The following is a 12,125-nucleotide window of genomic DNA, read 5'->3' as shown; positions in this document are numbered from 1 at the left end:
TGCACCCTTTCAATGTCCTCTGTTAATCCCACCTAGTAAGGATCCAACACCGCGCAGCAATATTCTAACAGAGGACGAACGAGTGTAGTGTAAGCTGTCTCTTTAGTAGACTTGTTGCATCTTCTAAGTGTCCTGCCAATGAAACGCAACCTTTGGCTCGCCTTCCCCACAATATTATCTATGTGGTCTTTCCAACTGAAGTTGTTCGTAATTTTTACACCCAGGTACTTAGTTGAATTGACAGCCTTGAGAATTGAACTATTTATTGAGTAATCAAATTCCAACGGATTTCTTTCGGAACTCATGTGGATCACCTTACATTTTTCATTATTTAACGTCAACTGCCACCTGCCACACCATACAGCAATCTTTTCTAAATCGCTTTGCAACTGATACTGGTCTTCGGATGACCTTACTAGACGGTAAATTACAACATCATCTGCGAACAACCTAAGAGAACTGCTCAGATTGTCACCCAGGTCATTTATGTAGATCAGGAACAGCAGAGATCCCAGGATGCTTTCCCGGGGAACACCTGATATCACTTCAGTTTTACTCAATGATTTGCCGTCTATTACTACAAACTGCGACCTTCCTGACAGGAAATCACGAATCCAGTCGCACAACTGAGATGATACCCCATAGGCCCGCAGCTTGATTAGAAGACATTTGTGGGCAACGGTGTCAAAAGCCTTCCGGAAATCCAGAAACACGGAATCAACTTGAGATCCCCTGTCGATAGAGGCCATTACTTCGTGCGAATAAAGGTTGGTTGGTTGTTTTGGGGAAGGAGACCAGACAGCGAGGTCATCGGTCTCATCGGATTAGGGAAGGAAGTCGGCCGCGCCCTTTCAAAGGAACCATCCCGGCATTTGCCTGGAGCGATTTAGGGAAATAACGGAAAACCTAAATCAGGATGGCCGGACGCGGGATTGAACCGTTGTCCTCCCGAATGCGAGTCCAGTGTCTAACCACTACACCATCTCGCTCGGTGCGAATAAAGAGCTAGCTGCGTTTCAAAAGAACAATGTTTTCTGAAACCATGCTGATTACGTATCAATAGATTGTTCCCTTTGAGGTGATTCATAATGTTTGAATACAGTATATGCTCCAAAACCCTAATGCAAACCGACGTCAATGATATAGGTCTGTAGTCCGATGGATTACTACTACTACCCTTCTTAAACACTAGTGCGACCTGTGCAATTTTCCAATCTGTAGGTACAGATCTATCTGTGAGCGAGCGGTTGTATATGATTGCTAAGTAGAGAGCTATTGTATCAGCGTAATCTGAAAGGAACCTAATCGGTATACAATCTGGACCTGAAGACTTGCCCGTATCAAGCGATTTGAGTTGCTTCGCAACCCCTAAGGTATCTACTTCTAAGAAACTCATGCTAGCAGCTGTTCGTGTTTCAAATTCTGGAATATCCCATTCGTCTTTCCTGGTGAAGGAATTTCGGAAAACTGCGTTCAATAACTCAGCTTTAGCGGCACAGTCATCGGTAACAGTACCATCGGCACTGCGCAGCGAAGGCATTGACTGCGTCTTGCCGCTTGTGTACTTTACATATGACCAGAATTTCTTCAGATTTTCTACCAAATTTCGAGACAATGTTTCGTTGTGGCACCTATTAAAGTCATCTCGCATTGAAGTCCGTGCCAAATTTCGCGCGTCTGTAAATTTTAGCCAATCTTCGGGATTTCGCGTTCTTCTGAACTTCGCATGCTTTTTCCGTTGCCTCTGCAACATCGTTTGGACCTGTTTTACGTACCATGGGGGATCGGTTCCATCTCTTACCAATTTATGAGGTATGAATCTCTCAATTGCTGTTGCTACTATATCTTTGAATTTGAGCCACATCTCGTCTACATTTGCATAGTCAGTTCGGAAGGAATGGAGACTGTCTCTTAGGAAGGCTTCTAATGAAACTTTATCCACTTTTTTAAATAAAATTATTTTGCTTTAGCCTAGCTACAATGACCTTGTGATCACTAATCCCTGTATCAGTCATGATGCTCTCTATTAGGTCTGGATTGTTTGTGGCTAAGAGGATGATTGGAACTGATCAGCTGTCAGACCCCCTCCGTCTACGCTACTCATGCATGGTTGTTGACATCTTTAGGCAGGTTTAGTGACATCTCTGAACAGTCAAGGGGACTGTGTCTGTGATACAATATCCACAATCAACGTCTATCTGCAGGAGTTCTGGGAACTGGAGTGATGCAGAACTTTTTTGATGTGTGTAATACAGACACAAACAGCTGACTTTGATATCAAGTTCCAGTTGGAACTGTGTGTAAGGGAATTTATAACTTAATGTTCATACACAGTCCCACATGGTATATATATGTAAGATATCAAGAACACTTACTGAGAATGTATGCCTGTCATCCACAATGAGGTTTTTTTTATTAAATTTACTGAATGACTAACAGTGAGATAATAAATTAAAAATGTTTCGAAAAAGAAATAAGATTATTTACAAGGTCAATACGATTAATAGAAGTAAGAACAAAGCTTTTAGTCTTGAAGAAAAGAAACACAAAATTCTCAAAACGCAACACTGTTAAAAAAACAAAAATGTTCTTTCTGGGGGCTTTGCTATGCACCCAATAAAACAAAAAATTAAGCCTTTAATTGTATATGTGGTAGTCTAACATGCACTGAAACCCATCATCTGCATATTCTTCATTAATCCCAAGTTTTGAAGAACAAAAATACTTCAAACACTGAGCACCGCCAGGCTGGAGAAATCTGAAGTATCTTCATGATAGCATGTCTCTCAATGACAATGACTGGATCCACCACAAAGAAACAGTGACAGAACTAATATAGCTCACATCTGCAAATGTGATAGCACACAAAAACAATGCTTATTCAGGAAATATTCCAAGGGACAGTGTCCACAACACGTTTCTATTGTTTCTTACCATCACTAAGGTCAGAGTCTTCTGAATTCAGAGGTAAACGCCTACGTCGCCGTCGTAGTTTGGCAATATGCCGGCTATATCCAGACTTTCTGCTGGAAGGTTGTACATCTCCATTTTCCTGTGCCTGTGATGATGGTAGTTGCTGATTTCCTGCCATTGCCAGGGGTAGGCTGAACACTGACTCCTTTATGTGAACCGCTACCTGTTCTACCAGCTGTGAGAATACAGCCAGTGTGAATGCCACCAGGTTTCCACACAAGGTCTGTGAACCTAAAAACAAGCATTCTGCCTTTATGCTCAATACAAACTGGCTTCAGTATTTTTATAAATAATATGACCAATAGGTAATAATAATAATAATAATAATAATAATAATAATAATAATAATAATAATGTGAACTTGCAAGCAAGTGTACCGTGAAAGACCTTGTGCTCAATACAAGCTAACCTGCATCTTTCTCGCAAATGATGCGACTGATATAATGTGATACAATGGTAAGGAAAGTTTATCTTCACAGTGTCACTTGCATGAAACTTTAGATCTGCATGTTAATTACTGGTAATCAGTAAAAATCTATTCATACATGTAATTAGCCTCAAGTTATAGAATAATGAAATTCTAGTGCACTAGCATCACACTTTTGATATGGTTAACCAATTAGTCATCATCAAGTAACTCTGCAATGCAACTGAGACTGTACAAATAATTTTTCCTTAAAATAGATACAGTTGTGGAATCTCTCACAGTAAAATGTCCTCCATTATCATGGTAACATAATGTTAAGATTAGATAATATTATATTTACTTTCATTCCAATTGATCCGAAGTGAAGTGGTCCTCCAGGATGTAGAACATGTCAGAAAAACAATAGTACATGACAAATATTTACAACTAAAACAAATAAGCTACTGTACCTTCCACAGGTCCAAAGTGGAATGATCATCTTTTTTTTATTTTATTTATTTATTTTTCAAACGAAGACTATATGAAAGGATCGTTTTACAACACTCATTTACTAAGATTGTGTTAATGCAAGCAATTTAAAATTTTTAAAACACACACACACACACACACACACACACACACACACACACACAAAAAATCAGTTGGTTCTACTGAGAAATGCATCAATGGAATAGGAGTTGGCCAACAGCTGAATTTCATTGGTTGTTAAGCTTTTTATGGCTGCTGGTAAGTCAATGAAAATGTGTGTTCCTGAATAATGCACACCTTTTTGTAAAAGAGTAAGTGACTTTAAATCCCTGTGAAGATTATTCTTATTTCTACTACTGATTCCATGAACTGATCTGTTGGTTTGAAAAAGTGATATATTATTAATGACAAATTTCATTAAGAAATAAATATTTTGGGAAGCAGTAGTTAATATCCCTAGTTCCCTAAACAGGCCTCCGCAGGATGTTCTTGAGTTCACACCACATATAACTCTTACAGCATGTTTTTGTGCCAGGAAAACTTTAGCTTGGCTTGATGAATTGCCCCAAATAATAATCCCATATGACATTATGTAGTGAAAGTAAGCATAGTATGCCAGCATCCCCAATGTCCGACAGAATTTGAATTGCAAACAGAGATTTGTTGAGATGCTTCAGCAGTTCTGTGGTGTGCTCTTCCCAGTTAAATTTATTATCAAGCTGTAATCCCAAGAATTTAACAATGTCCACTTCTTCTATCTGCTTGTCATCATATGCTAGGCATATACTTGTGGGACACCCCTTACAAGTTCTGAAATGCATGTAGTGGTTTTTCAAAGTTTAGTGACTAAGAATTGGCTAGGAACCAATGATTAACGTCCACAAATATTTTAGTAGCCAGTCTATGAATACCCTTGATTTGCTATTTATTTCAATGTTTGTTATCATTGGCAAACAAAACAAACTTGGCATATGGTAATGTTACTGATGAAAGGTCATTGACATACACGATAAAAAGTAAGGGCCCTAAGATGGAACCTTGTGGGACCCCACATGTAATTAGTTTCCAGTTGGATGATGCCTGACAGCTTAATACTTGTTTTCCTAATAAAAGCCTTTGTTTTATGCCAGAGATATAAGATTTGAACAATTTTGCAGCATTTGCTGTTACATCATAATATTGTAATTTACTTACAAAGGGTGTTCAAAAAGTTTGGCACAGTCATCTCTATTTTTTTTTTCTTTTTTGCAGGAGGAGAATGAATTTTTTGTGAACATACTTGGAACATTTAGCTACACATTGAGCCTACTCAATGTAGCCTCCATCAGCTGTGACGCATCTGACCCAACATTCATTCCATGATATAAATGCACTCTGGTAAAATTCTGGAGATTGACTTTGACACCATTGCTTGACACAGGAAATAAGGTCTTTCTCACTATCAGATGTTTTACCACACAGGTGACCCTTCAGACGACCAAAGAGGTAAAAATCAGATGGAGCCAAGTCCGAGCTGTAGGGAGGATGAGGAACCAATTTTCCAACCCATTTTCCTGATTTTCTCCTGCGTCATAAGGGCTGTATGGGGTTTGGCATTGCCATGGGATAGTCTGATGAGCTGACCCTGAAGCTGGGGTTTGTGGGTCTTGATGGCATGTTGCAGCTCGTCCACTGACAAATAGTAATGGTCCCAGTTAATTGAGAAGCCAGGTTCCAAAAAGTCAATGAAAATGACACCACACTGATCCCAGAAGAAGGAGGCCATCACCTTTCGGCCTGCTCCTCGTGAAAGTCTTGGTTTCTTCCTCCGAGGGGAGCCCGGATTACGCCACTCCATGGATAGGGTTTTGCTCTCAGGTTCAGACAAAAACAACCATGTTTCATCTGGGTAATGACACTGTCAAAACACTGTTTCCACTCTTCAGTAAAGGTCTTCATGAGTCCCCCGCACACATTTTTCCTCATTGTTTTTATTTCTCGTCAATAATATAGGCACTCAACGTACACAGACTTTTCAGTACGCTAGTGACTGTACCAGTGATGCCACACTACTCAATGACAAACAAGTCATTTCAGCAAGCTGCCGTGTCGTCACACATCTGTCATTTTGGATGATTTGATCAATGGTCTTCTTATTCACATCACTCGCTGCCGTCGATGGTCTACCGCATCATGGATTGTCCAGCAACCACTGCTGGATACTGCTGCGATCCACTGTGTTCTCCCACAAACAGGGAGCAACTTCCTGTGAACATGCTTGAGTTCAATGGCTGCTTTACTACCTGCACTACATGGATCCTTCCCCCAGCACCAGCTATTCTGAACCGTGTACGTAGGTTATCCTTGCAACACACCTAATGCTTCCATAATCCTCCTAACCTCAATATCTACTAGATCACTAGACCCACATCTTCCACTCAACAGTCTCCCCTTCCTCTAAAGGATATGCCTGAAAGCTAACAAAGGTATCATTCTTCTTTGTGCACCAGTCGATGTTCAACATTTCTACTATCTGATGAGTTGTCTCCTTTACTGTTAAATCATTTAGATTCTGTCGGAAATTTACCGATCATGTTTATACTTAAACATTGGTTAACTCTAGTTTGGAACTTACTATTTGTAGCTAGGTATCCTCCATATTCTTAATATTCTTTATACTAATTTCTATGCCACAATACAGTGGACATACCTCATCTATCTGGTTACAGAACGGCACTCAGGCTTTTGCTGGATTGTCCTTCACACTCCATTTATACTGTGGTGCTTGAGGCTTTCCTACTGTGATTCATGAAACATTTTTTTTTAAAACTTGGAATGCAGCAGCAGTCCAGAAGCCAGCCAACTTGAGGCAATAAGTTATTTCTGAATTTGAAGATTTCAGAACCAGAAGTTATTACATACCAAAGGCAAAAGCATCTTTGTCCCAAAGGATTGAAATTTATTATCTAACTGTGCTTGGTAATATGGTTCCAATGACATATTCAGAACTGTGACCACTTTGGTCATTTACAACATTGTACCTCTATATTTTACAAATAGCAACAGAAAACTCTGAATTAAATACAGTTCTAAGAATAGCGTAACATAAATTTTCTTGCAGGAGGAATAATAAACTTTGCAGAAAATGTAAGCAGTTAATGGAACTTTCAGTTTGATTAATGAGGTGTGCAGAAACATGTTACATGTATTATACTAAATGTGCTTGTTTTACTCTTCTACTACCTAGACCGAAGGAACTGACAAACTGAGATTTCAAACACCAATCCACTACAACGAGTGTTCATGGTTTACAACATCATGTACATTACATGTGCAAAATATCATTTGTTGCTTTATATTTCTTGCTTGTATCAGTAAGTTTTTATTTTACCTATCAAATCTCAGTTGTACCTATTAAATCTCAAATATTACTACAATACTAAGAGCAAAAAGTACATGCTTACCATTCACTTGCAATCTCGACACACATATCAGCAACATTGCTACCAACTGAAAAATGATGGTTTCTGACAAATGGTTCTGTTGTTGTTGGTCCTCACGGGGGTTGTTGCGTTTATCAGGTGTCTCATTTTTCTCATCTTCCTCCCCTTCTTCTGCAGACGTACAAGATTCTCCATCAGGAGACTGCTGAGATAGACATGCCTGAAGATCCACCAACGTCTGATGGCATAGCTAAAAGCAAAACAAACTTTCCTGATTGATGGCAATTGTTCTCAAATTAACAAAAGTTTATCAGAGAAATTTTAATGAATATGGTAATTGGCAGTGAACACATGTAATGTCTTGTCTACCTCATTTCACAAAATGAAAAAATAGGAAATGGGCTTATAAAGGAAAAGACCAATGTTTTTCCTAAAATAATCAAAGTGCAAATATCTAACACACACAACATCAGAATAAGGATCAATGAGTGTCTAAACCTCAATGAGCTTCCTGAAAAATGTCCGAAGTGTTGTGATATCTCCCATCAGAGCAGCATTTTAATTTTGTTACATTTTTATCAGCTTTCTGTTAACATTTTAAAATACACTTAGATTCGGTAAGTCAATCAGAGTTTAACCAATTCATGGAGAATATTACGAAAGAGTGTGGTGTCTGTTCTTTCAGACACATCCAGAGGAACACTGAAGGTGGAGAAGGGGGAGGGGTTAGGAAAGAAACTCACGATGTCAATTGCATAGGGACTTTATGTGGAGTCAGTGGTGCCGAGTGAAAATGTGTGCCTGACCAAAATTTGAGCCTGGGATCTCTTGCTTACAGGCAGTTGTGTTAATCACTGGACCAGCTGTACATAATATTTAATAATATTTATTGCAGTTGCACTGGACACAACTGGATACGTTTAAGATATCCAGAATCTCTCACCAACACAACGAGTCTGGTAAATATAGGAATGGTCAGGAAAATGTTGGCTGAGCACACAATAACTTCTAGTTGCTTCAATAAACCTTTCAATGCAACAACTGGAAGAAAGAAGCACAGAAGGAACAAACCACGACACTGTTTAGGAGAGACAGTCCCATTTACTGATGGTTCGAAAATATAGGAAGGTGCTGAGTCCAGTGCATGCAGAGTTCAGCCTACACTAGAGACAGCAATCTCTCTCTGTAAGCTCACCACTGTATTCCCGGTGGAAATATCTGCTATCAGAGTGTGTGCAGAGGAGAATTTACATAGGTACTACAAGAATTGTAGCATCTACATTTATTCAGACAGCCAAGCATATCTGAAATCTCTTATCAGTAACTGCAAAAAGATCAGAGATCATAGCAGGATTCCATGATGCCCATATGAGACTAGTGGAAAGCAACAGGTAAATATGCTGTGCGTCCTTGGTCACTCAGGAATTAATGCCAATAGACAAACTGACTGGCTGCCCAGGACAGGTGTGACAATCTCATTCACTGGACCAGAACCTGTCCTGATACTCACCAAGGAGCTAGTAAAATGAAAATTAAGTAGCTGGATCAGGAGGCAGCAAGTAGAATATTGCACAATAATCCAAACGCAAAAATATGGCAAGTTAATGATACCAATGCCATGTATCAAGACAAGTCCTGTAATCACGGACTTTACCAGGAGACAGATTAAACTCATGGTGGGACTAATGACTAGCCATGGGAACTTAAAAAAACACCTACATGCGATGGGTATTGAGAAATAAGCCCTAAATGTAGACTATGTTGTCAGAGGGATGAAATCACACCACACCAAATCCTCCAATGCAAAGTGCTGCCATTCAAAAGCCACACAACATTTGGGTCATAAAGTATGGAGCAAATCATGTCTAATAAGGCAGTCGAAAAGGGTCTCCTGTTACTTAGGGTACTGGTTGGCTTTAGCAGAATCACAGGGAGCGAAACCACACAATCAACTCAGTTTTGGTGCAGGCAATATTGAGCTAAGACCACTGTTGTTTTTGTCTCCCTTCACTAATCAAATCAACTCTTTTCTACCCTCGTCCTCATTACAAATGGGTCCATCTCACCTAGGGGTCAGAGTGACTGGCTCTTCCTTTTGAACCTTCACCTGCGTTTTCCTCTCTCTGTCCAAAAAAGGAGCAATTAATAGTTCCAAAAGCCCGAATAGTGTCATGTACTTTTACTTTTATGTGTGTCTAGTTGTATTATTTAATACCTTGCCTCCTCAAGGTGAGTGTTGGCCAGCAAAGCTGTCTCATAGTTTAAAACTTTTATGTACACAAACTTGCTGGCTGCTTCTCTATACACTATAAATGGACCACAATGAAATATAGTTAGGTTAGCCTCAAAGGGAAATTTTAGAGTTGCACTGAAATAATAAAAGAATTTCAATAGAATATGTTTTGACCTATCAAAAGTGATACTGCCTGGTTGATAACTGCAATCTGTCACAGCTTCTTCTCATCTATAGCAGAATGTTGTTCACTTTCTATAAACCTGCATAATCTGTTAACTTCATAAATATACAAGGCAATGTGTTGATGGATCTGAGTGGTGTTTACAATGTTTCCACTGTAATGTTATTTATACAATGGGACTTCAAAAAGTAAGTTACACATCTCATCCCCACCTTGATCATTGTGCTACAAGAGTGGCACAGTGTCAAAAAACAGAACATATTCTGGATTTCCTGCAGACACAGTTCTGTTGTGGTATAGATAACAGATCATCACAGTGTGGGAGTGAAATGGTGTAGTAATTGGAAACGTTCTCCAAGTTTGAAGTATGCGAGACAGTATGATTCTTGTGGCCAAAACATCTAAACTACACACATATTCACCGTAAAATTCTGGTGATGTATGGATCAAATGTAATGTCACATCCAGCTGGCGTGAAATGTCGCCAACAATTTGACCAAAGCTGCACAGACGTGGATGATGCTGATTGGGAAGAAAGGCCATTGACATCAACCTAAAGACAACAAAGTTCATACAGTCAAAGAACTGATTCGCAGCAATTGCATATTTTCTGATGAGGAGGACATTTGCACAGTGGTCCTTGAACGGCTCCATGACCAAGAATGGATTTTTGTCAAGGAATTGCATGAATGGTCGAATGTTCTGACCATCGTATACAGCGACTTGGTGTCTGTGTAAAAATAGTATCATGTATCAGTGTCACTTTGAAGTGTAGTGCAGCATTCAATAAAAGTTATTTGGCCTGCCATAATAATGCGTAACTTACTTTCTTTCTAAAGTCCCCTTATATACACCACTGTACTTTATTTATGTTTTGCAACATCCTTTAACTTAAACAAAAAGAAAGAGAAAAATTACAGCCTCATGTGATGACAGTAAAAAAGGTTTAATAAAACAGAGAATAAGCCATCAGCAATAACAAAATGATACACAATAGCTGTACTGGCAACAGAAACAGTGCTTGTGGAAGTTCATAGAGTTACTTCATCAGTTCAGAGATATTGACTAATTGCTGTAAGATTATATAGTTCATAGTTAATTGAGACACTAACCTGGTGAATGTCAGGAACTGAACTTTTGTTGTAGAACCAAATATCAACAAGGAGAAGAAATCTGGATACAAACTGATGGACAATATCATTCGAAGATGGTTCTCCAGACGGAATACAGTTTGCTTGTGCTTCCAACCATTTTGAGTTGCGATCAAATATTCGACGTAAGTTTCCATCAGCACCATCAAACGGCTGTTCACTTGTTATGCTTAAACCAGAGAAGGCACACAAATTATTATACCTTACACACATCTACACTCTTGTTCAGAAGAAACAGAACACCTTGAATGACTAGAGACAGGACGTTCATATTCGCAGAACATGGACATTAGTATGTTCTGCAGAAATGATTAGCATTTCCGTCGCCTAGTAGGCACAGCGGCCACCATGGGCACTGACAACTTGTCCCATACATGATGGCGTTGACACATATAAGGCACAAATGGCGTTCTGTGGTATAGCCATCCATGCTGCATTCATTTGGTGCCAAAGTTCATCTGTGGTGGTTGGTGTTGGGTCAAAGCGCTGCACCCGTCATTCCACCATATCCCACACATTATTGACTAGCGGTAAGTCTGGTGATTTGGCATGCCAGGGCAAAATGCTGACATACTGTGACACCATGAAGGCACGTGTTTGTGCAGTAGCATGTGATCGTGCATTGTCTTGATGAAAAATGGCTCTAGGGTGTTGTGCAGGGAGGGTGTTGCTGTGGGTCACAGGATGTCACTCACGTTGGTCACACTGGTCACAGTATCCTGGACACACACCAACTATGATTTTTGATTATACCCAACAGCACCCCACTCCATAAGGTCCTGAACTGACACTGTATGTCTCGTGTGAATGCAGTCGCTGTGATGCCGCTCCCCCTGTCTGTGGCAAACCAAAATGCGGCCATCATTTTCAAACACACAGAACCTAGATTTGTCCAAAAACACTATCTGATGTTGTTCTTGTCCCCACATATATTCTATAACTGCCGTCTAGCATGTTTCTGAACATTCGTCAAAGATAGGTGGAGAAGGGGACGTAACCCATGCTGTAAAAAAAGGCGATGGACTGTCATTCCTGATAATGTACAATGTTTTGCACTATTCCACTGTTGTGCCAGAGCTGAGGAGGGTGCACATCTGTCCTGCAATGCCATTTAGATGAGGTGTCGATCTTTTTGGGGGTCGGTCTGGGCGAAGCGACATGACCCATTTTGTCATGTTCTACAGCATTCTGGTCATTCAGAACACAACCACTGCACTGCTGTAACACTTTGTCCCACACAAGCAGCAATTTTCCAGTTGAATGCTCA

At 39.8% G+C, this 12,125-nt stretch overlaps 1 protein-coding gene across 1 annotated transcript in view; it reads right to left on the bottom strand.

Annotated features, from left to right (window-relative positions):
- Nucleotides 1-12,125, bottom strand: part of LOC124804984 (nonsense-mediated mRNA decay factor SMG5) — a 277,769-nt gene that overhangs the window by 183,933 nt on the left and 81,711 nt on the right. Inside the window, exons 6-8 of the mRNA XM_047265375.1 lie at nucleotides 10,820-11,027; nucleotides 7,312-7,540; nucleotides 2,935-3,204 (exon numbers count right to left, since the gene is read on the bottom strand). Of these exons, the coding sequence (XP_047121331.1) occupies nucleotides 2,935-3,204; nucleotides 7,312-7,540; nucleotides 10,820-11,027 (707 nt within the window). The remainder of the gene's footprint in view (nucleotides 1-2,934; nucleotides 3,205-7,311; nucleotides 7,541-10,819; nucleotides 11,028-12,125) is intronic.

The sequence above is a fragment of the Schistocerca piceifrons genome, chromosome 7 (genome assembly GCF_021461385.2).
Source record: "Schistocerca piceifrons isolate TAMUIC-IGC-003096 chromosome 7, iqSchPice1.1, whole genome shotgun sequence".
Taxonomy (NCBI): Eukaryota; Metazoa; Arthropoda; class Insecta; order Orthoptera; family Acrididae; genus Schistocerca; species Schistocerca piceifrons.
The sequence above is the reverse complement of the archived record's forward strand: the minus strand, read 5'-3'. Positions and strand labels throughout refer to the sequence as shown.